At 39.1% G+C, this 25,490-nt stretch overlaps 1 protein-coding gene and 1 long non-coding RNA gene across 2 annotated transcripts; one reads left to right on the forward strand and one right to left on the reverse strand.

Moving 5' to 3' along the window:
- The first annotated feature begins 399 nt into the window (after positions 1-399).
- LOC140259782 (uncharacterized) lies at positions 400-2,192 on the forward strand. The gene is made up of 3 exons (XR_011905445.1): positions 400-514; positions 699-807; positions 2,085-2,192. It is a non-coding gene; the product is annotated as an uncharacterized lncRNA (long non-coding RNA).
- Positions 1,196-17,378, reverse strand: CD86 (CD86 molecule). Its single transcript, XM_072351391.1, has 7 exons — positions 17,253-17,378; positions 15,494-15,659; positions 11,479-11,528; positions 9,880-10,221; positions 6,693-7,004; positions 4,073-4,204; positions 1,196-3,284 (listed from the first exon to the last, which is right to left on the reverse strand). Exons 3-7 carry the CDS (start codon positions 11,522-11,524, stop codon positions 3,265-3,267), a joined length of 852 nt encoding a protein of 283 aa, XP_072207492.1. The 5' UTR covers positions 11,525-11,528; positions 15,494-15,659; positions 17,253-17,378; the 3' UTR covers positions 1,196-3,264.
- Positions 17,379-25,490: the final 8,112 nt, after the last annotated feature.

A 25,490-nucleotide genomic window follows, 5' to 3' on the forward strand; every position in this document is an offset into this window, starting at 1 on the left:
TGAAATGGAAGACAAAAATGCTGGCACCTCAGCTACACGTTTTCTTATGCCTTACTGCTGCTTTCATTACCCACAGTAGCACAGAGGATTAATGCATTTAAATAAATATGAACTAAGATTTTCTCTGAAGCTCACTGCTTTTTAACACTCTTTAGTTGCAGGAAGCAATTAGGAATGGTTTTAGGAGCAAGAAAAGAGGAGGCAGAGGAATCAGTAAGGTAATAGAAGAAAGCTGACAGCCTGCAATAGATGGGTGGCAAGTGATTTACTTCTTAGAGGAGAGGGGAAATAAACAACTTCACTAATTAGGAACAAATAAACCTAACCCATTGAGTGATGGTTTTTTTTTTGTCTGATGATAGCTTATGGTAGTGTTAGTAGTCAGGTGGTAGTGCTAGGGTTTTTGTTTTGTTGAAGTGAATGTGTTTGAAAAGGACTGTGAGTCCTAGCCTAGATTTCCAAATGCTTTCTTCATGAGCTGGCTATTGTTTTTTACTATGGACAAACACAAAAGGTCAGTGGTGGTTTCTACACCACAATATATAAAGCTGACCAGCTACACTTCAAGGCTGATAAGAGTTTTGAGGTTGTGAGTGAAAGAGTGTATGGGGGTGCTTGTGTGAATCTAATCATTTGGAAGATGAAAGATATATGAGGCTTGTTTCTAGCAATAATGTGGACTCTTATCTGTTGCTCAGACAGGATGTCCATGTTAGTGAGGATTTGAGCTGAAGAATGACTTCAGTGGGCTTGGTGGAAAAAATGTACTGAATAACAGCACCTGTTAAAAGGACCAGGAGAAACCTGGTGAGTATCTTCCTGAGTGAGTACACCTGGCAATTTAATACTAACTTTATTTATGGAATCAAATAGTAACCAAGAGTTTGAGTGGATTGAAGGACCCATTTGGCAACCTGCCGCATGGGATCAAAAGGCCAAGTTTTTAGGCTGCAATTTTGTATCTTATCTTTGAGGTATATGTGTTAGTAGGTGCAGGTTGTATGCATACTCACAGTTGTGAGTTTGTGTCCAGCTCTGTGAATGAGCATCTGAAAACCTGTCCTGTTTTTGGTCATTGCAGGAATACCTTTCTTATTAGTTGCTTCTGAGGATGAGTTCAGGGAGTGTTTCCTCTCTGAGAACACTGCATTCAGGTATTTCCCAAAACTCAGCAGGAGAGTAAGGCACCAACACAGAAAAATACTTATATTTTAATGTCATTAAATAACTTTGTTAGCAAACATAAAACCTTACATGAAAATAAGAGCTGTGGCTTTTCATATCATTTGAATGATAGTAATCTGAATAAAAACGTTTGGCTTGTTGGTGTAATAGCTTAATAAACTGACTCCCAAATCGTTTTACAAACTCCAGGTAACATGCAAATTCTCTCACTCAGGTGAAAATAAAGGTTAAACTGAGGTGGAGTCTCTCAACTCTTAGCATCACTTAACAGAAAACAATATTTTTACCCAGTAGGAACAGTGGAGAATTTCTGTCCTCAGAATGCAAATCTGAGCTAAATTTTGTCTTGAGAACGTAATGTAAATGTTCATATTATGGCAGCCTACAAACACGATCAAGTTCTCAAAAAAAAATAAATAAAAATTTGTCTCAGAACCTCTGCATTTTCCTTGAAGGCTGTCAGTAGCATTGCAGAAAATGAAATGCAGACATTGTTCAAGGCTGAGGACAGGAAGATTTTGAATGAAATAACCTGTCCTGAAATGTAAAACTTTATCCTGTAGTATCATGTAAGGATTGCTGTATCTTTAAACTTGGAAACCAAATTAAGAAAGGGAGGAGACAGTCAACCAAACTGAAACATGCTCAGCTTATTATTACTTCTTTTCAATATCTGTTTTGCTTAACTTTGTATATCTAGATTTATACACAAATGAATGATACCTCATGCTATAATATACTATCCCTGCGTCCTCCTGAAAAACCTGTAGTACAGCATCTGGTCAGTATACATAGGAAGACATTAACCTTGGGTAGTTTAAAACAAAACAAAAAAAGGTACAACAGCCCAAAATTCAATTCAAAACAATTTTTTTTCCTTCAGTTCTTTCTGGTTTCAGATGCCCTGTGCAAATGTCATGGTTTTCCACACGAGGTGGGGCAGCATCCTCCTTAGAAAAAGTTCCTTTTTCTACCATGGAGTTCACAAGAAAGTTGCTGGTACAAAGTCATACAAAGCCCAAAGCATTTATGGCTCATGATTAAATACCCTGACTCTGATCATATTTCCAGTAAGGGCAATGATTCACATGTTGTGGCCTAACTCTTTCTATTTCTGAGACATTCACTTCTGCAATCCCTGCTGTTCTGCTCTCTTCGCTGACTCTCACTGACAGCATTTTACAGTGTCACAGAGCATAATGAAAGATAGAGCAAAACAGTCACAGGTGTCAAATCCAACCATACAACTGAAGACTGCAGGATCTTGGGAGCACTTAGACTTTTAAACAGCTTCTTCTTATGCAGACACTCAGGATTCTCCCAAGTCAGCCCCTGCCCTTGAAAAACCTGCCACTTAACCAGTGACAGTAGTGCTGCTAAGTGCTTAGAAGTTTTCTGTGGCCTTGTCAAATGGTGAAGGAATCCCAGCAAAAAGCAAAACAAAAGAGAACAATGGAAAGAAGATATTTTGTACTTATAACAGTTGGAGTAGCTGCTTGCAGTGCTTCTCTGCTTATTTGTTACTGTTGACAAGATGTTAATCTCCTCTTTCCAGATTTAATGACATCACTAAATTCAGTTCTTCATATCTAGGTAGTATCATAGGAGGCAAAACCTCATTAGCCCATGCAGAAGTGAACCAAGCCACTGAATGCAGGAAGGCCTAAATTGGCATCTCCTCCTAGTGATCAGAACTGCAGCCAGAGTAACTGCACCAGGAGCCAGCAAAATTCATGTATGTACCAATTAATAATGTAGAAGGCTGAGGTGAACACTGACAACTGTTTGACCAAAAAGCCCATTAAATCTGAAGAGTTTTCCCCAAAGGATAAAATAAACTCATAGAGACAGAGTATTGTATTTGCTACTGTTCTGTAGCAAAAATAAAGCTAGAAATACCAGACAGTGGACTTCAGTCATCAGATGAAAATATTCCATGTTGTTCTGCAGGATGTTTGGAGAGGATTCTTGTTCTGATACAGCATCTGAAACAATGGGACCTCAGGCCTCACTGTGCGCAGAAATGGTTCCCAGTCAGCAGTGTGTAGCTGCTGGCCTCTATTTCAAGCTGAGTACCTTTTAGACTGCAAGACTGACACCTGAAATAGATGAAGATGTGATTTAGAGAAATATAAGAGATAGGAGCAGAACTAGTTGATGATTAAATATCCTGTTATCACAGGATTTGGAAAAAGAATGAGAAGAACCTTGGGACCCTTGGGTGTGCAAGGAAGCAGGACTGACTCTGAGGAATTAATTTCCTTCTTACTATACGAGGGGAAAGATTATGTCAGCATAATCATCCTCTCAGTGCACGATGGAGCCTGCACTGCTGAGACGTAGTGTTACAATAAAACAGAGAAATGGAATACAAAGATCGCTTTCTGTTTCTGGTGTAAGGATGATTCTTCCAGTCCCCTGTTGGGCAGCCTGTGATGGAGCAATGCCTTGGATCCTTCACCTCAGTGATAACAGAGCTGCCTGTATGTAAAGCATATCTTGTCTCATCCCTCTCCCAGCTCCAATTTTCTTACAAATGGTGATGGATAATAAAAGGTTTATATAAATCTATTATTTTAGGAGCCAAATCCACAAATAAGCCATAATAAAATATTAAGCTGCAGGAGAAAATACTAAGCTTGTGCCATGACAGTATAACAGAGCATGAAGAAGGAAAAATGGATTACAGGATGAAACAGGAGAAAGGTGTTTGGATTTACTGCTGGATGGATGAAATGTTTCAGGAACTAATTTTTCCAGGGAAGTTTAAGTGCAACATAAAACTCAGCTTTCTGAGTTTTCAGCTGAATGTAGACAAGGGGTTCATTGAAAAAACAAAGCAAAGCCTGTGATTTAGGGGAGAGCTGAGTGAGGAGTAATTACTTACTCTGGCTGGTAGATGAGATATTTCTGTTCTTCAATATCAAAAAACCCAGAAGGATTGTGATCAGTACAATTACAGCTATAAGTGGGCCAAAGAAATTTACCTTCACCGGTTCCATTTCTTCTGCTTGTATCTCTGAATAAGAGAACAGAGAAGATGCATATAACAAAGATTTAATTTGCTGACAATTAGCTTAACCCATCCTAACCCAAATGTATGTAAATTAGAAGTTTATGAAGGGCCCTAAATATCCTTTTCTTTTACAGTACTTAATAATGCTAGGAAATCACTCTCCCTCCATATGTTTCTGTTTTGTTTTGTTTTGTTTTTTCACAATAACTAGAAGGTGCACCAAAGCTTAACAGCAACAGTAAGGAAAAGTGCTACTTCTGATGTTTTGGCCATGTGGGATTGACAGCTTGATTAATACAAGAGCCTATGATGCCAATGCTAGGCTACTACTACTCTGCTATTGTGAAAATTTAAATAACCTGGGATATGTTATTATTTGAAATGTGTTGGAACTGCAGATCAAAGCTTAATGAAAAGCTTTAAGGGATGTGAGAGAGACAGGGAATGCACGGGAGTTTCCTTCTATTTCTGGTTATTGTGCTTTTGAGGTTTTGGTTGCTAGGGATAGCAAATGACACAGCTGCAACTGTCACTGAATAAAGGTTTTTTTCTCTAGGGTTGCTAGTTTCTTACTCACCATTACTGTATATTAGGTGGCTACTTTTTAAAGTCAGAGATGAGAAGAACGGAATAGGGAAGAGGAGGATGCATTACTATGGCTAATATTAGTGATGTTAATACCCTTGAGCAACATGCAGAGCTTTGCAAACCTCAGAAGACTTCTGTATTATAATTTAGTGTTATTTGCAAATCCTGAAAAGGACATCAAACAGCAGCGATGACTTAACTCTCTAGTTAAAGTCAAGTGAAGAAAACTGATTTGTAGATCTTTGTGAACAAGTGGCAAGCCTTTTTTTTCCATCTGGAGTAGCAAGTAAGTAGTAAATAGGGAAGCCTGTAAGTAAGTAGTAAGCTTCTTCTCTAATAGGCTTTCTGCGATGCTATCAGTCCCTTAGAGTTTCTTGTTCCCAGCAAGTGAAGAACAGCACTCCACATTCAACACAGTCTTAAAGGAGATGTGCAAGGCTGAAGTGAGAAGCAATTCTATTTTGATGACCATAGCTTAGGAATAAAAATGTCTAAAAAATGTTTTCCTGTCCTAAGAAATAAATCATTTAGAGTTTTAGTTTAAAGAAACAAAAATTCATGCAGAACTCTGATAATATTCTTGCAATTAAATCTTGTTGGTACTCAGACACCAAATTCTAAACTGCTTGGCTAGAGTTGCAGCTGAAGAATTGTTGGCTATGGCACCTTCCTTTCTGGAGGTCTGTGTGGCACTTTGTTATGTAACAGACTCAGAGAACAGAATTCATACATGCTTCCTAATCTCTCTTACTAAGCTATGGCATGGTCAAATATACATGGAATTGTTCAGCAACAAAAATGATTAAGTATCTGGGAATATAGATAATTAGGACTGAGAGAGATGAATTTGTTTTCTTGTTCCCCATCTCTAGGCAATTAGCTTATTTGTAATAGGGCCCAGAATCCAGGAGAACGTTACAGCATCATGATATTCATGAGGATTCACTTTGGCATGTAGTTTTTCAGTTAGAAAGGGTAAAGTAACCTGTGAGGCGCACGAAGAATATCTGCACACAACTAACACTGTGATCATCAGGGAACATTTGGGATGGCACAGAGTCTGAATTTCTTGCAAGAGATGTCTGAAAAGAGGCACGATCCCAGAAGAAAAAAAATCCCCAAATGGTCATTTTGGAATGCAAACTGTATTCTGCCAAATGCTCTGGAAACTACTAGGAATACTTCCAAAACCCATCAAAGTTTTGTGGCCTTTACATTTCAGCTCAGTACAGTCTCTTTTGCAGTTTGTGAGCCAAATTTGGTCCAAGGGACTCTTCTGCTCAGCCTTCTGCCTCTCCCTAGAAAGAGATTAGGAGCAGCAGCTCAAGCACTTAAATGTCAGAAAAAAAAACATTTGTAGTATGAAAGTGGTCAAACACTGCAACAATTTGTTGAAAGAAGTTGTGGAGTCTCCATCCTGAGAGATATTTAAAACTCAACTGGATAAGTCCCCAGGCTGCCTATTGACCCTGCTTTAAGCAGGCTGATTTCCAGATGCTTCTTAAACCTCAGCAGTTCTCCGTGATCCAGCAGGCTCTATCTAAGCAGCTAAACCTGTCCAGAGACAGGTTGAAACCTCATCTGTGCATTTAGTTTGCTTTGGTGCAGCAGCAGCATTTGGGGAATGGCTGAACAGGGCTGTGCTTTGTTCTGCGCAGCAGTAGCCTTCCTTCTCTCTGTGCTCTGTATAGTAAGTCTTCCCATTGAAAGAAACAGAAGAGGGAATTTGGTTGCCACGCTTATCAGTGAACAGGATTGCAGACATAGAAGCCTTCTAAGTAGCCCCTTCTGCTACTTAGGGTTTACTCTCTGCTTTGACTATGCTGCCACCTGTGATTGTTTCTACTGAAGCCTCCCCAGCTCCTACCCATGCGAAAACCAGAATGAGCAAATGAAAACTCACCTATGACTAGCGGCACTGAGACAAGGCTTCCCTCCTGCTCTCCAAGGTGAAGCAAACAGCTAATATTAGTGAGTGTATTTGTAGGAACTGGGATATTCAGTTTGGTGGTAACATTATACAGCTTTGTTACAGCATCCTGTAAGACATCCATGTGTCGTACAAGCCTATCTGTTACATTTTCTCTTGAAATTAGCCAAATCATCTGTTTGGGCTCTGGATAACCTCCACTGGAAGAACAGGAAAGATTCAGGTTCTCATCGGGCTTTGGCTTCCCAGCATGTAGCTGTGCTACCACAGGTTGACTATAGTTGGCTGAAACAGACAAAAGAAAAAGCATCGAGTCAGACATACTACATCTTGTGACACTCACTGTCAATATGTTGAGATATTCGTGTGGAATCAAACCAAAACAGACTTCCTAGGAAAGCAGTGTGGGTTCTAAGAAGGGTTTGTTATGTTTTGGCTGCATGCACACACAATTGCTGCTCCTTGTCTTTGGAGGGTTTCAATGACATCATAGGTCATGTCAGCCACATACTGAGACTCTGTCTCTCTTACCTTCTCTAGTTCCATTGGTACCTCATAGTAAACAAACCTGGACTGCTTAGCTTGACTTTTTATGTGGAAGTGACTATAGTGCAGGTTCCTTTATACTGTGCTGTTGGATCTCACTCAATAGAAACTTCCCTGTTGCTTTAAAAGAAGTTTCCCAAGCAAGAAATAATTGGTGAAAAAGGACTGAAATGAACTATTCAGACATATGACATGAAGGATGATGAAAGCTTTTAACCGAAGCAAAAGAAGTTTCAGGCTCAAAACTTCACTGAAAATATGGAAGTATGTCAGTGCTAAAGTCTTTTAGTACTAAAAACTATATGGAGAAGAGGCAAGGGATTCTTAGAGAGATATGTGTGTAATGGAGGGTCTAATTCTTCTATATACACACTTGAAGTATTAGATCCAGGCTCTAAGCCTAGCCCCAGTGAATCTGAGTCTGTAACTGAAGATGATGTGCCTTCAAAATAGGCTCCAGACTGAAGTACCTCAAGAGACAATAGATCCATCAAGACTTCATTATTTTTGGAGTGATGTTATCACTCTGACTTTCTACATCCTAAAATGACAACATGGCTTACTTCTCATCTGTTTCCAGCCACTAATGGTTCCTGTATCTTCACTGAATTAATTATCCTTTTAAAGTATCCGATATTGTATGTGTATTTTGGGTTGCCACTCTCTGAAAACAAGAGTCTCCTCAGTCTTCTTTGTCAGAAGGTTATCAGATTGATCATTTAATGTCCCTAGTTGAAATGTATTTTTTTTCAAGCCCCCAGATAAATCTAGAAGAGATTTAATTCATGCTTTTAAGTTTTCCAACATCCCCTCTAAAATGAGGACAGATACTGTAGTACATGTTCTGGCACCAGTTTCACCACCAACAGCAACAACACATGCTTTGAAATAGCTTTCCTTGTCTCATCTGCTTCCCTTACGGATCCATCTTAAGTAAGCGCTAGAGTTGTACTATGACAGAAACATCAGAATTTCCAGTTAAGCAGCTTTTCAACACGATCCCTACCTGTCTGTTCTACAAGACAAAACTTTTCATTATGAAGCCCTCTTTCTGGAGAACGATCTGTGTCCATTCTTCTCATATAAATAATCTTGTCTGTAAACATATCCATCTACCTGTACCTTGTCCTGATATATATATATACACACACATAAATAACAAATCTAAGCTATATTAGAAGATACAATGGTATTTTGGAATAGGTTTGGTCACCAAGAGATAGTTTTGTTTGACTGACCTTTTGCACTCGTACAACACTCAGACTTTCTTAAGTCCACTTTAAGTGTGAAACTTCATACTACAAAAACAGCCTTCCACATATTCTATGAGATTCTAGTTAAGAAACAAGCAGAGATACACCTCAATGTTTGTAATTTTTCTAATTATTTTTTATTTTAATTGACCTCTATACCTTCTTTTGGGAAGTTACTGAAGAGAAACACATTTGAAAGAAACACAGAAGAAATAATTTTGAACGGGCTTCCTATATCAAAGGCTTGGAAGGGTTTTAATGCCTATGTATGAGACTTCTCTAACATGTTAAATTAACTGAGGTCTTGCTACTGAGTGCAAATTGTGAGTCTCTGAGGTCTGAAACTGCTGAAAATATTCATCATGTAAATTCTGTGAGAATCAGAATTAACAACATAAGTTTTCTATTTGCTTGTGGATCGAGGGAACGCTTGCTGGTAGTACAATGCTAAATAGACTCAAGCATCCTGGTAATCTTTCTGGCTGCTGTTGCACACGGCCTGTTTTCTTTCAAAGCCTGAGAACACCAGTGGAAATCAGAAGCTGCTGTTATTAATGGTTACCACTGTCCAAGTAGAAGAGAGAACATACAGACAAAGGTTACTAAGAAAATGATATAAAATAGGAAAACTTTATAGAAAGATGCAGTTCCTAAAAATCTTAGAAAATACTAGGATTACTTCCTCACTGAATCCTACTTGCCTGTAGCCTGTCCCTGCCGCAGATAATGTGCAAGAAATCAAGCTGAGTCTGATCAATTCCTGCATTTTTTTCTGCAGATATTTTCAGTCCTGCCATAAATGAGCATATGATGTTCTACTCCTCCACATATTAGCTGCTCTTTTCTACATTTTCCCTACGATTTATATCATCATAAAATAGCTGAATATTTGCAGAAATCATTTTCTGTTTCAACTGTAATTTACTACCAACATGCTTAATGCTATTGCTTTTAATAGAAGGCAGTGCTTCAGATGCAAATAAAAACTGTATTTTCTAGAGGCCATAAAACTTGCAGGAAGCAAGATGAAGAAGGCAGGGTGGATTTCACTATAGAGTGTGACAGGGTGGGAGTCAGGAATGTGTGATATTGAGCAAATTATTTCCTCTTTTTTTTTTTTTCTGCTTTGTCTGATCACTTCCACCAAATTCACAATGAGAATTTTCTAAGAAAGAGAAAGAAACCGAGAAGAAACACTTTTATCCACTTTAGAGATTCTCTCCACTGCAGGTAAACCTCCAGTGGTGTGGGGACGTCCATGTCTGAACAAAACAAAGTGACAGAGACCTAAAAAGAAAACAAACAAGCTCGCAAAGCAACAAAAAAAGCCAACAGGATGACAATGAGCAGAAATTACTTACCAGTGATGTGCAGTAAGCACTCAGATTCATGTATGAGCTTTTTTGGTCCCTTGTCCACGTGCATAATAATACATTTATACTGCCCCTCATCCACAATCCCAACATTTAACAATTGCAAAGTCCATCTCTCCATATCCATCTTGGTACGATTGATGTATTTAGGATCAAGGTGATCATATTTTTCCTGGCCAAGGTAAACTTCATGTACCACTTCACCTGTATGTTTTTGCCAAAAAACTATTATATTCCTTATGTCGCTTTTCTGAGAGTTTGGGAAATAGCAAGATAGGTACGCAGTGTGATTGAGAAACGACTTCACATGACGTACATTGGCAGCAATACCTTGAATTAAAAAAAGAGAAGAAATTAAGATTTCCATCAGCTGCAAAAGAATACCACATGCTTGCAGTCATGGAGGCAACACTTAGTGACAGTAGCATAAACCCACCAGGATTTAGACAAATTCTCCCACTAGCTATGATAGGATACATACTTCTTCATACTGATGCACTTAGTCTTGTGGCATTCAGGTCATAAATCTGTTTCTTATTTTCCTTCTAATATTTTACTTTCCAAGGCAGGCTTACTGCTCAGAGCTGGGGAGAGTCTGTATATTGGAAGATTTAACTTCAGGCAAAAGGCCACAGCTCCACACTGTTCTCAAATGTGTATGCAATGAGATTCTATCGTGAATGAGGCAGCTGCATAATTTGTTTTTCAAAACTTGAGTTCTTTCTCTTCAGGAAACAATACGGTGCTGCAGTTTTGAAGACAGTGTAAATGCAGCACGTGTGGTAAATGTTGGTGTCCGGGGAATATATGGCCAGGAGGTCAGAAACAGGAAAAGCTTTCTGTTTCACTGAGGAATTAATCCAGAGTTTAATGACAAATTAGATGTCAGGTTTAACTGTTCTGTAATTAATCTAGAGTTTAATGGCAAGTTAAATGTCAGATTTAACAGTTCTGTTGCTGAACTTGTTAACAGAAATAGTCAATAAACATGATTATGCCTTCATGAATCAAAAGAATGGACTGTATTACATACAGGATGATTTTTCTATTGCTTTCATCACTGATATTATGGGGTAGCGATGGGCTGGGAGAACAGGCTTTTCTTGCGATGAGAAATGCAGACCTCTGTTCTCGCAGATCTGCTGTGTTCAGAAGATTCACAGTTTCTCCCCTGAATCAAAGTTTTGACTGTTTTTCTGGAGCACAAGAGTGCAGTATCTCCACAGCTGCCTAAAACTCCATTTATTCCTTATCGAGCTGTCAGCCTTTAGTTCGATACTGCTGTCCTCTATGATATACAGAGGGGATATACACACATTCTCAAAAACAGATTTAAATTGAAAATTTAAGAGCAACATGAAGAATGTGTAATGTAAAGATATAAAACTGGAGAAAGTACTTTCTACATATTTTATAGAGTCCCTGCTTGCAGTTTAAATACATATCACACAGATAACATGACCTCGATCGTACAACTGAAATTGTTAATTACTACTAAAGAAGGAACATCAGTGTAAACGTAAGTGTATCACATAACATGACACAAATAATCTAGACATTTTTTACAATTAAAAATCTGCTTCTTACCTGGGAGAAGTATTATGGCATAAAGAAAGAATATGCAGACCGCCATGATGCTGTATGAAGGAAAAATTGAAGAAGTATTTTAGAGGTTGAAACACTGCAGTGTCTTCTCCAGTGCTCCTCAAGTAGCAGTAAAACAGGAAGAAGTTTCAAGAGAGATTTTGAGAAAGTTAATCTCACATTTTCCCACCAACTAGTGGAAATGCTTCTCTGTGCTTTAACAGCCATTAGTAATCAGAGGCACGCTATGTCAGACCTCCGGTTTACAGTGAATGTGGTGAGGTTCAAGATTACTGGGTATGCCATGGGAGGGGCACATAGTCCATGGACTGCAAAGAGCCAGAGGGCCCAGAATGATTGGCACAGAGGAGAGAGGAATGGGGAGCATTCCTGCCCTTAACTGAACAGGGAAGAAGATGGAGAACTGAAAGCAGAGGAAGAGGAGAGGGTGACATGGGAGGAGTAGGTGGTGGAGACAGACAGCACAATGATGTCAACTACCAGAAGTGGTGAAATGGGTAACCTTCTGTTGTGTAACAGGAACCTTTCCTTCACTGTAGTGAAAGACAACTGAAAGCAATCCTATTGGGTTTAAAGGGTTGAGGTTACGCATCACGTGGTTTGGTCGGGGAAAAAAAAAAAAAGTATTTAGGAAAAAAAAGCCCTATGACTCATCTTGTAAGCAGAACACTTCTGTGACTGAATTCACATAGTGAACCTATATAATCTTGTTTAACAGCCAAGGTCCTTTCCCCAAATATTTCTCATTTATAGGTGAGAGAACTGCTCCTGCATCTACTGGCTTGCAGCTGATAGCTGTGCCTTTGTGTTTTTCCTGTGCTATTTCCATGTATCCGGGAGAAGCCTCCACACCATGACATCCAAGGCGCTCCGCTTTCCTTTCTGAATGATTCCAAAGAGTGCTCTTTTGGTGGAGAAGATGCAAAAACTCTTCAGCTCTTACATGAGAAAAAAAAAAAAAAAAAAAAAAGTGTGATCGGTGTCTTCTGGTTTCCCCTTTTTTTGCCATGTTTTATTTTAAGCTTGTACACTTCGATCTTCTTTACCACAGATTTCTGGGAGAAAGTGTATTTTTCTGTTTAACACAGAAGTTCCCTCAGTCAGCTGTCGTGCTTTCTGCGTTTGTACTGCAAAACACAAAACCATATTTTTTCCCCAGATTTAGCCTTTTCTTAGGAAAGAGGAGAAAGAAACTTGGATGGAGGATAAAGACAGTGTTCTTTGTGATCAGTGAAACTCACCAAAGTTGTAGCAGAAGAGAGGGAGCTCATGCAGGATCCATTGCTATAAGCAGAGGTCATTTTCCTTCTGAACTACAGCACGAACCACCCTGCTTTGTGGTGAATGTTTATGTTGGCTGGGCCCTGCTCAATTGAACCACACAACTAAATGCCTAAATAAAACTGCCTATGCCAACTTGCCTGTGCCTCTGCCATGGAAACCTACAGGAACTTCTCAGCAGTCATTTTTTTCTCCTATGAATATGAATTCTTGCTTTGAGTCAAACAAAGGAAAAAAACCAACAACCCAACACAATAGCCCTGCTTTTTGGATCTAGTGAAGAGGAGAATTAAAAACAATTTAGCAACTGGAAATATAAATGACTGTAGTGCTATAACAAGGCATGTTTTGCAATGACATTCTCACAGGAGCAAAGACCAAAACTGGAAATGAAAATAAGAGAGAAAAACAAAACTCAAGGGAAACAAAGTACACAGACACAAAACCCTATAAGAGATAACACTCCCTCCATGCCTTTCTCTATGGGATAGTTATGGAGCTGAAGACAAAAGTCTCAAAGGTCTCACAGAGTTTCCTGGCTGCTGTCTTCCAGATGGTGGTTGCAGGGCTGGCTGCATGTTGGAGGCTCCAGGATCTTTCAGGATTTCCACATGCCCTGGAGAGGGAGGTCACAGTCACAGAGAAACACTTCTGTTGCTCTTACATGAGCTGCTTCAGAGGCAGTTGCTGAACCATGATGTGGGTCAGTAAACTATTGTGTTGTGAGAAAACTCTCTTTATTTAAAGGATGCCCTTAATTAGCTGATGCATGTTCTTTCAGGCACTGTCCAGAAGGCTGAGAGGAAAAAAGGAAATTTAATGCTCTGCATTGGCTACTTTTACACCATTTCTTGGACAATTTTAAAACAAATTCTGTGTCCAATTCTTTTTTTTATAACTACAGGCCATTAAAGGATTGATTACATCCTGGAATTGTTAAGGGGTCAAGATGGACCGGGTAAGATGGCACACTACTGGAAAATTATGGGGAACGATCTGCTTCTTGCTATGGCCCCATGAATGAGCCCCCTGCTCCAATGCAGATCATTGTGGCACTCTGTATCTTTATGGTTTTCCAATCACTTGCTGGCTGCATGCAATGGAAGAGGCACTTTTTCAAGATGCCAGTGACGATGGATGAGATAGAAGTCCTTTGAAGATCCACAACTTAAAACTTTCTCTGACATCCAGAGTTAAGTTAGTCTTCAGGAAGGTAAACATCTTTCCTTGATAACAAAGGGCTACAAAAAGGCGCTATGTGTCAAGTGTCTTTCTTGATTTTCAAAGCTCGGTCATCTATTACTGCCAGTGCCTGTATGATTCAAGATTACAAATCAGATATAGATGTCAGGGATTAGAAAAGGAGAAATATTTTAATTGAAATTATGTCAGTATGCAGCTAGTAGTTTCGTACGTTCCTTGGCTTACTGAAAGAAGAAACCATGTGAGTGTATGTACTTCAGTGGCGCTATTCATGACTGCTTTTATTTGGCCCAAAGCAGTATGAGAGAAGTCATTTTGCTGCATACAAGGGGATGCCCTACCTGAATAACTCTAAGATAGACATCTGTGGAGAAAAAGGTGACTTTGTCCCTTTTACTTTTCAAGGGTGATTGCCAGAAAAGCCCTCGGGAACTCATTTTAAATTGGCTTGTGCTTTCTGTTTATTGTCCCTCAAAATTCAATACACAATTTATGCACAGCAAAGCATGAAGATCTGTGAATAAAAAAAAAACAAAAACACAAAAACAACAAAAAACAAAAAACGAGCTTTGTATCTTTTTTTTTTTTTTCCCCTTGGTTTTCATTTGCTCTCTTTTTTACCGCATTTTCACTGTTGGGTGTATTCATCGCCTTTTGAAAGACACATATGGTCAAATATGTGGTCTTTGACTCATGCATTCCTTCAGTTCCTTTCAAAATGTACTTTTCAAGTCTATTTAAGAATATATAGCTAGTTTATTTTATTTCCTTAGGTATGTACCTTCTATGAGAAGACTCTCCTTCCCTTTTATTTTGCTGTGATCTTGAAACAAAACTGATTACTAAACTAGTAACCTACACTTTTGATTTTTCTTGAGTAGGGAATTTTCCAAAATTTCCATGTCATGCAACACTGGGTAACTCCATGAGCTATTGTGAGCCTCCTGGAGACAGGACATCAGTGATTAAGACTTTATGTATTTATCAGCCTTCTCTTTTGTTGTAAACACAAGTTGATCTGGGCAAGCGCTATCAAAGTTATGAACAACTTAAGGGAATTCCCTGAACATGGCAAGGTCTGAGAATAGCAGGATTCCCTCCACCCAAACACTTAGCCATACAACATAAATATCCAACAGTGGACTCTTTTCAAAACACCGTTACCCAGTCAACTTCTGTTTCCTAAGCGTTTCTCCAGCAGGAAAGTGGCACTGTAATCAATTGCTATTTTTTTTCCAGTTCATTCACTTTTAGAGCAGTCTTTTACTCTAAGTTAGATTTCATTTATTGTGTTTCTGTTACATTTCTAATCAGTCTGTATGTGAAATTCCTGGTTTCTTAATGCATTTTGTTTTCCTTCCCCCTGTTCCCTCTTTCAGTAAGTTCCTTTTGTTATCTATGAGATCTTCAGGAGACCTCTGACTTTGTCTATGAATCTAGGATCACTTTGCTCTAACACACAGAATCTGGTCTTCTAATAAAAATTAAATAACACCAATTATTTAAACAATACCTTTGGTCCAAAGGTCATGAAGCATTCCACTGCCTCTGCAAGCAAAATTCTTCCTCCACAACCAAAGGGAAGATATCTCTGAAAGAGACCACAGCAGCTGCCCAGCAATGCACAGTCCCCTCAGCACAAGTCACAGGACACAAACAAGTACTCCACCTAGCAGAAACTGCAGGGGGAATTTAGAGAGAAAAAGCATCATCAACCAGAATGAGACACTCATCAGGAATGACTGTGAGTTCCACTTACAGGACAGGTCAGGTCAACGTGTTTGTTGTGCCTGGTCACAGAATTGACAAATTAGTTGAACCACCTCTTCTACATGACAGATAACCTCATCAGGTGACATCTGCCCTCCTTTCCCAGCCTCTGTGCTTGCTTGATTTTAGTCAAGCAGAATTCTCAGCTGGGAAACCACAGATGCCTGATTTACTTGTCAATAGTTCATGCTAAGAGGAAACTGAAATGCTCACTACCAGGCTGTCCTTCTCCTGAGACTCTGACTTCTGCAGAAGTCACTTTGCCTGGAGATGGTAAGTTAGTGGATGGTATTGGGGCCAAATCTCACACCAGGGCTACACAATACATTACACGGACAACCTCAAATGGCAGTTTTCTGGGTGCTTTGGTTGGGAATATACATACCACATACGGAAGAATGAATTCACAATTTATTCCTAACCCACACTCAAATACACCCAAAAAGGATTTAGCTGCCATACAACATGTTGGTCCTCAAGTATTATATGCTTGATTTTCAATAGGTGTCTTTAAAAAACACGGCTGGACCCATGATGCAAACTTCTGCTTCTTAAACAGGAGCATCACTAATCAGAAGCTACATTTTTCTTCCTGCAATAAATCTCAATTATTTAATGAAGATGTGATATTCAGAAGTAGAGTTAAGTAAGACAAGCTGTGCTGCTCACAGTTTTAGAGCAGAAATCACTTTGATGACATATTCTTATTTTCTCACTGCACATTAAATGACTTATAAAGTTATAGGAAGAGGTTTTGCCTTTTGGTTTTGGATTCCTTCCCCCATACACCAGCATTACAGTAGATGAGAAGAAAGTACCCAATTCTCTGCCTATTGGTATAAATTAGAGATTGCCATTTTTATGATTTACATAATCAGAAAATGCCTTGCAGATCCACATTATTTTTTTCTTTCTTAGTTTCAGAATATAAATGTCCTGCTTTAGGAATTAAAGCAATAATTGTGCTGGTGCCATCATAAGCAATCCTTCATTCTGTTATAAATTGATCAGCTTGCTCCAGGGAATAAGGCATGTGTGTGTGAAGCTGCAATGATTAGCAGCTGTGATTCAAATGAAGTAGAGAGCAGCTGTGGAGCTACTTTCCTAATAGCAATTACATTTTTTACAAGTGTGTGCTCCTGTGTTTGTAGGAGATTTACATAGGCTTGCCTCAGTAACTGCTCAAATCATTATCACGTGACTAAAGTAGCCAACACAGTTAATTGAAAGCATTATCACAATACTAGGGAGTACCTAATTTCTTTCTCCAGGCTTCCTGTCTCAACAGCAGCAAAATACTCCAGCACAGATTTTGACAATATTAATGTTCACTCTTTCCTCTGTTCCCTGCTACATTCCGAAAGACTTGGACAGAGAAAAACCAACTCTACCCTCTTGTAAATGCACATACGCAGCTTTTGCCCAAAAGGTTCCTCTTTCAAAGTTGAAATTCCCCTTGTTACAAAGTACTTTTATTTCTCATAAGTGTCGGTATTACTCACGGTATCCTTGAACTCCTGAGTAGCCCCGGTCTTCAAGACAACTGTTGCTTGGATTTTGCTTGCAGGAAAAAGCCCTTTGATTGTAGGAAATAACCTGTTTTTTTCTTCTCTGTAATTAGGCTTGATTGTTAAATCTGGCAAGTTCAATTCAATTTTGTTTGCCTAGCTAGGTCTTATATTAATGGAAGAGGAAATAGCTTTGTTGGCAAGGACTGACCTTCTCCAATGAGATTAAACAAAACTGTCCTTCCCTAATTCCCAGCTGCTGAAAGTCATCAGTTAATTTAAGATCTGATGATGAAATAAAAACAGAACTGAATGGATTATTATACAAGAATGGTGATTTTGAGATTGATTCCATGACAATTATGGGAAATAAGAGAAATCTATAGCCATCCATTTACCACAAATGCCATGTTTGCCATATTGTGATTGACTTGTCGGCATTATAAAGAAGTTGTGCTTATTTGACTATTTTTACAGATGATTCTTTGATAAAATGGCAACTTATTTCTTCTGTACTTCCAATTTATTTACACTGAATTTGATTCTCTTGTAACCTCATTTCAACTATGCCAGCTTAGTAGAAATTCTAACTTCATTATCCATTAAGATTTGCTTTAAGTTTGCTTATGAACATGCAACAAGCCTCATAAAAGCCCAGTTTAATGACAGCAGTTGTGCTTGCCAGACGTAGATCAAACATTATTCATATCTGAGTCTCTTGTGTCTGAATCACAATGTACAGATGGCATTCAAAATGGAGCTGTCTGGGGGAAAAAAAGAAAAAAATCCAGCCTAAATCTATTACCTATTAAACTTTATTGGAAAATAATTTGAAATCAGATTCTATGCACGTTTTCCTTGTCCAGTACAAACTACTCAACAGCTGTGATTAGAAATAGAGAAGTAAGCTGCTATGAGTGAAAAAGGGGAAGGTTTTCCAGTCTGTAGCAATCAGAGAGCTATTATTTGCCCTTAACTCAAGTTTCCAGTTAAATCAGCCAAAAGCAGCCAAAAGAATATTTTCTTCAACTAGATTGATTAAAAACTAACGGAGTCTAAATTAAGTGTTTTCCAAACAAGTTCAGCAAAATAAAAAACCTGAGAGCTTTTACAAGGTTTGTTTTTTTTTTTTACTTGCTTGCAACTCAGTGTTGTGGTTAGCAAGAAAAACCAGGAGAAGTGATTGAGCGTCTTCTTTCCACTCCAAGATTTCATTAATGATGGAACATACCTCGATGCTGTGCTGGAGATAATAACATTTTAAATCCTACAGATGCTTTGTCTTTCAGCCTTCAATGTCTCACCATTTATACCGAATGGCCTTAAGCTGCCAGAGTTCAAGAGCCATTTGGACACTGCTCTCAGACATAGGGTTTGATTTTGGGTGATGCTGTGTGGAGGCAGGAGTTGTACTTGATATTCCTTATGAGTCCTTACCAATTTGGGATATTCTATGATTTGTTATGTCAATAACAAACCCTTACCAGGTGCCAAATCTAGCCATTACTCTTGTTAAACTTCTTGTGGTTGGTGATTGCCCAGGTCTCTAATTGTATAGGTCTCTTTGCAAAGCCTCTCCACTCTGTTGGACTCAACATCCCCTCCCAATTTATTAGTTTCAGCAAACCAGCTCAAAAGACCTGTTAGTCCTACATCCAGGTAATTTATGAAAACATTAAAGAGAACTGGCCCTAATATAGAGCTCCGGGGAACCCTGATAACCTGCTGTTATCCCATTTACTATAACCCTTTGGGCCTGACCCATCAGCCAATTGCTCACCAATGACATTATGTTTTTGTCCAGATGTATGGCAGACATCAGAAGTAGTCTTGTCTGGAAATCTCATAGAAGGTATCTAATGCATCTCCCTGGAACAATGGCCAGCGGTGCCTGGGGGAATGTGTTCACTCTCAGAAAAATACAGAGAATTAAAATTCTTCTGGTGCCAGCACCCATTTCAGCACATCCTACTTGTCGTCAAGGAATGAGATCTGCATCAGAGCTACCAGGTATCCTTAGTTTTGATTTGGAGAAAGAATCCAACACTACTATGGGGAAGAGGAAATCATATTTAAACTTAATCCTTAAATTTATTTAATTGTCTGTGCCCTACAGGATCTTCCAGTTAAACTGGAAATGAGGTTAATTTAATCACAGAATCACAGAATCACAGAACCATTAAGGTTGGAAAAGACCTCTTAGATCATCTAGTCCAACCATGCACTGATAGACACAAAACCCACAACCAAGCAAAGAATTTATTGTGAGCCCTGCAAGTTGCAGACAAATTCAGAGCATCAGCCAAGCAAACAATGCCTCATTATGGACTGTCTCCCTTAGACCCAAGTGATTCAGTTTGGAACCAGCCAAACAACTTCTGAGTTTTGCAAAATGAAGATTAAAGCATCCAGCGCATTTGGAGAAGATCTCTTTCTCATGGCTTCTGATCTGGCAACTTGCTTAAACAAAATGCAATTGTTTGATGTGTAGTGCAAGGGAATTAAATATCTCCTATTTAAATTTGGGCGCTGAGCTCACAAACTCTTAACTCTGTATATATGCTGATGCACTGGAGTGCTCCTGCCTATGCATCATGCTGACTCAAATTACTCTTTTTTATATTATGCTAACTGAAGGAATTTGAGACCAGTGCAGAGAACATGTTCCTTTTAAGTCCTCCCAGAACTTAAGAGAATCTGTCAGTCCTCATAATAAGAAATGTGAAGATAAGTTGGCTGAAGATACAAAGTACATGATTGTTGTATGTTCTACATTGCGAATACAATGTGGATACATGAGAACTGATGTGTGAAATGGGATTTAGATCTTACATGGTCTGCTTTTTATATCTAACTTAAATTCATTGCTGAAGAATACAAATAACCATTTAAAAATAAGGTGACAATTTACAGTACATTTTGTGTGTTTTTATAAGTATTAAGAAAAGTAGTTTCCCTTAGAAGCTTATATTAGTCATATGGATGAAGCAGGGAAAACATGAAATAAATAAGCCTGTTTGAAGGAGGCCTTGATATTTAAACCTCTTTTTCCTTACTATGTCATAATCTGCTAATGCTGTTTTTCTCAGCTTAACTAAATTTTGTATTATTGTAACTACAGACAATTCTTCCATCAGGGGTGACCTTCCTATAGGTAGGGTGAGAAAATTTCCCCCCCTGCCCCGCTGCTAATAAGACCAAGAATCACTGAAGAACAGCTAAAAGAATTGGTAGGTGAAGTGAGAGCATCTGTGAAGTCAGAGAAAATATTGGTGAGTTTGGTCATCAGGGAAACAAAAAAGCCAGAGGAGCTGACAGAAACTGACATCATCTTCAGTTAGCAATGTCTTATTCCTTCAACTCCTTTCTTATGCTACACGTGACTTTGGAGCTGTGTCGTATTCTCTTCTTTTTCCTAAAACTTCATATTTCAAGGCTCTTCTATTGCTATGTCTTCAAATATATGCAGTATACTTGAATATATTTGTAATTTATATAGTATTGCAATATATGTATTGTTGCAAGTATGTAAGCTGTCAGCAAAAAGTCAGTTTTTGGAATTGAAGGTAATCCTCTTGAATCAAAGCAGACAACAAGAGGAGAGGAAGCAGCATATTTCAGAGATGCAAAATGGAACACCCTCAATATTTTGGGAAATCTTTAGAGAGTTAGATAAAAATAACAATACATCCCTAAAGCTAAGCAACACAGGTAGTTTCCTCTTGGACCACTGAGATGTAGACAGCTGCTGTCTTGAGGCCAGTTTAAAGTGGAAGACAGCTCAAGACTGCAAACCCTACAGCTATGTGCCTGCTGGTGGCTAATTGTTATAACCTTTAGAAATTGAGTTAGTGTGTGTGATAGCTTGTGTGTATCCACATCTGTAGAAATTGCTACCTTAGCTCATTGGCATTGTGAGAGCTGGAAACTGTGTTTGTAACTTGCCAAAAGGGGAAACTGTGGGGTTTTAATTTTGAATCAGATGAGAGCAATTAGATTGAATAATGGAAAATTGCCTGAGTTTCTTAATAAACAGCAGTCTTGGTGTAGGTTTAGCAGCTGCCTCAGAGAGCTAGAAAGGATATTAAATTTGTTATATTATTACTACACGTTATTAAAGCTCAGACAGGTAATTTCACTATTTGAAACTCACTTGTGTTCATCTAAAATGCAGCCATTGGCTTCATAGTATATTTAAAAAACACATAACTTTGTTCCAGTTGTAACATTAATTTGAGCATTCTCTTTCTTGATTTTAGTTATCTTTGTGGGAAATGCTGTTTTATTAGGATATGAATGCACTTTAAACTTTTCTTTAATGTATATGATTTTGTTAGTAGGTACTCATTCTTTCTTGTGGTTCAAAGGCAGGCGGATTTTTCCCTTACACAATTGAAGTAAGGTTATAAAAGCTGTAGTCACTGTGCTGGTAAATATAATCTCTGAATCTTGATGCATAGATGTTTTCCATAATACATTTCTGTGTCAGGCACTTGCTAACCGTATATTTTATGGCTATTACATTAGATGCCTATATGCACCTGTGTTTGTATATGTATTAACAATGTATTAGCAATTACTACCAGGAAAAAAAGTAAAATAATAACAAATAACAACAAAAATGAAGCAAAACAACACAATAAAAAGCAGCGCTGATGAGTTGTATCTAATTATATACAAATTCAGAGTTTTATGGACTTTTTTATCACTCTAGTCTCCTAAAATTCTGTTCAGTCCACAATGCAGATTTCACTGTGTTTTGTCATACATCATCATTGTGTTCTGCTCTTTGAACTACCTTAACTTCGGTAACTCAAAGTACTTCACCTTGAAATTGCATTCTTTGTAGCAGCCAATGGATCTTGAAATATTCTTTAAGGCCATTTAATGTACTTTTGTTATCTCATTTCAGTTCTGGCAAAATCAAGAGAAAAGCTCTTGAGTTTGTTAGCAGTGTTATGAAATCTCTTGTCAGAACATTAAAAAAAGAAAGCATTATATAGTGCACAAACAGTTGTTTTAGACTCTTTAGATTTACATTTATATTGAAAAGACAAGCTATTCAAAGCTCAGAAATCCCTGCATAAATCATACTGCCCTGCCCAGTGCATTCATTTCTATGGGACTGAAGGACCAATGCGTTAAATCAAACGTTGTGCAAGAAATGGTACAGGTAAAACCTCTTTAATTTAGACACGTATCTGCCTGTGTTGTACCATTCAAATACTTCAGTTCTTTATTTCTGTTATGTACTAGTCTTATCCTGCAAGAAGTCACGAGCAGCATTAAGGTACTTCAGGATCACACTATAGCACACTAACAGCTGAAGTAAGACCTGCTTTGAAAGACTGTTTTTATGAAGTGTTGAGCTGCAGTCTGGTGAGGAAAAGACTGGAAGAAATGGAGCACCTCACAGCCTCAATGAAAGTACGTTTTAATTTCACTGACAGTATCAGTGACATTGATCTGCTCAGATATTATGACTGTAATGTTATCACCTCTGGTTACTACATGAGTAACAAGGATAGAGAGAGAAAGAGAGTTTCAGAGGTAGGAATATACAGGGAAGATCCCATTATCTTGGATCAGACCTGCAGGTCATAGAACCATGAGTAAATTAGAATGGAAGGGACCTCTGGATATTACTTAGCAGGACCTCCTTGCCTGAAGAAGCTCTAATTAGTCCAGGTTGCTCAGGACCATGTCCAGTCATCTTGAACACCTCCTGGGAAGGAGATCCCATAACCATTCTAGGCCACCTCTTCTGATATTTCACCATCCTTAAGACAGCAGAAAAAGAAGTCCTAATGTATAATTGCAATTTCTCACATTCCAAAATTGTTTCTTTTGCCTCTGATTCTATTACTGCATCTACAAGAAGAGAGAAATCAGACTTGAAGACTACTGGATGACAATAGGACAGTGTACCAGCTAATATTGTCTAGTAAAATACAACATAGGGTAGCAGGGTGGAAGGACAGAGTAAGAAGAATATGAAAAGGGACATTCCTTTAGCTTAGAAGGACTAGAAAGCTGGCAATTAAATTAACTAGTTACTCTGTGGAGTTTTCTGTAATAGCCAGAATTCAAATTGTTACAGAGAAATTCATGACTGAGAGATGTACAGTTACTAATTAAACATTACCCAGACAGAGCTGCTAAAGAAAGAAGCAACTGGGAGGATCCTCATCTGCGCAAAGTGTCAGGACCTTGCTCCTGGAGCAAAGATGGGTGGCAAACTCACCTGTGTAAGATTTGACCAGGTGGAGGACTTCCTGTGACTGTTAACTGACCTGCAGGAGACAGTCAAAGGCTGTGTATTATCAGAGAGGCAGAAATAGAGAGAGTCAGCCAAATTCACGTGCAGCCTGCATTGAATCCGCAGTCTGGGGCCAAACAGTTCCAAACTTCTCTGCTGGCACACCCAGTTGGAGGGGAAGACAACAGTGATGAGAAATGGCAGATTGCCATGAGAAGGACTCATAAGAGGAAGAAACCTTCCCCAAAGCCAGAGGTGCATCTGCAGAATTGCTTCACGGTTCTGCAGATTGAGAAAGAAAAAGAGACAGTAACAGGTAAGTCATCAAAGCTGAGTAAGGCAGCCAGACCTCCTCCCCACTGAGTAACAACTACCACAACTAAGAAAAAGTGGTGGGTGACAGTGGTGAGTGATTCTCTTTTGAGGTGTATGGAGGAACCCATTTGTTGCTTTGACCCACTGTCTAGAAAGGTCTGTTGTTTGCCAGAGGTGTGCATCAGGGATATGATGGAGAGGCTGCCAGACTTTGTACATACTACACACTACTGCACCTGCTGCTGCAGGCACCAGCAATGCAGCTGTTAGCAACCTGACCAGGAAGACTGAGTGGATGAGGCCCTCTATAAACACATTGGAGCAGCTTCACATTCACAAAACATGGTCCTTATGGGGGACTTCAACCACCCTGATGTCTGTTGGAGGGACAACACAGCAGGACATCAGAAATCTAAGAGGTTTCTGGAATATGTTGACGATAACTTCCTCTTCCAGGTGGTACAGGAACCCCTGAGAAAAGGTGCTATGTTGGACCTTGTCTTCACCAATGAGGAGGGTAAGGTGAGTAATGTGAAGCTCAAGGGCAGCCTTGGCTGTAGTGACCATGAAATGGTGGAGTTCAAGATCCTTCGGGCATTAAAGAGGGTGTACAACAAGCTTGCTACTCAGGACTTCAGGAGAGCAGATGTCGAACTGCTCAGGAAACTGTTTGATAGGGTGAGACGGGAGAAAGCCCTGGAGGGAACAGGGGCTCAAGAAAGCTGGTCAGTATTCAAGGACCATCTCCTCCAAGCCCAGAAGCAGTGCATCCCAAGAAAAATGAAAGCAGTCAAGAATGCCAGGAGGCCTCCGTATATCAACAAGTTGCTCCTGGATTTACTTAAGTGCAAAAAGAAAGCCTATAGGGAGTGGAAGCAGGAATGGCTTACTGGGGAGGATTAGAGAGAAGTTGGCAGAGCAGCCAGAGACCAGGTTAGGAAAGGTAAAATCCAGAAAGAATTAAATCTAGCCGAGGGCATAAAGGGGAACAAGAAGAAATTCTACAGGTATATCAGTGATAAAAGGAAGTTCATTGCCAAATGAAGGCTGCTGAGTTGGAAATTGGCGGTTGCCTAGGGACAGCCTGATTATATCTAGCATGGCCAAGCACAGGAGAATCCCAAACGTGGGCAGCTTTGTCACAGAGTTATCTAGATCAATCTATGTCCGTGACAGGGGGGCAGTAGGCCTGTGGGCCCCCCGACCCCCAAAAATGGGAAGGGAAAAGGATAGGGAGATGGGAGCTGGGCTCAAGGAAACAAACAGAATGGCAGCAATGATCTAAGGAGGAAAACTTATTTTACTAACTATGATATCGGAATGCAAGATAACACATTATAATACAATCTAATTGACACCGAGGGTAATAAATCAAGTAAAATAAGAGAGAGAGAGAGTTTTCCAAAAGCTGAGAATCCTACTTTGAAACTGAAGGCACACAGCTTGGAAGCACACCCACACCCGCTGCCAGGCAGTGAGAGAGAGAGAGAGCCAGTGTCACTTCTGTGATGTATTTTCCTCTCTGACCGCGAGGTCCTTTGGGACGTGTAGTTCTTCTCTGTGCTCCACATGGTGTAATGATGTGGAATACCAATAGCAAAAATTACAAAACCATGACAAGCTTCAAAAGCTTTAATTTATCAAACCTCAGGAATGTT

Source organism: Excalfactoria chinensis, chromosome 1, assembly GCF_039878825.1.
Source record: "Excalfactoria chinensis isolate bCotChi1 chromosome 1, bCotChi1.hap2, whole genome shotgun sequence".
Classification (NCBI taxonomy): domain Eukaryota; kingdom Metazoa; phylum Chordata; class Aves; order Galliformes; family Phasianidae; genus Excalfactoria; species Excalfactoria chinensis.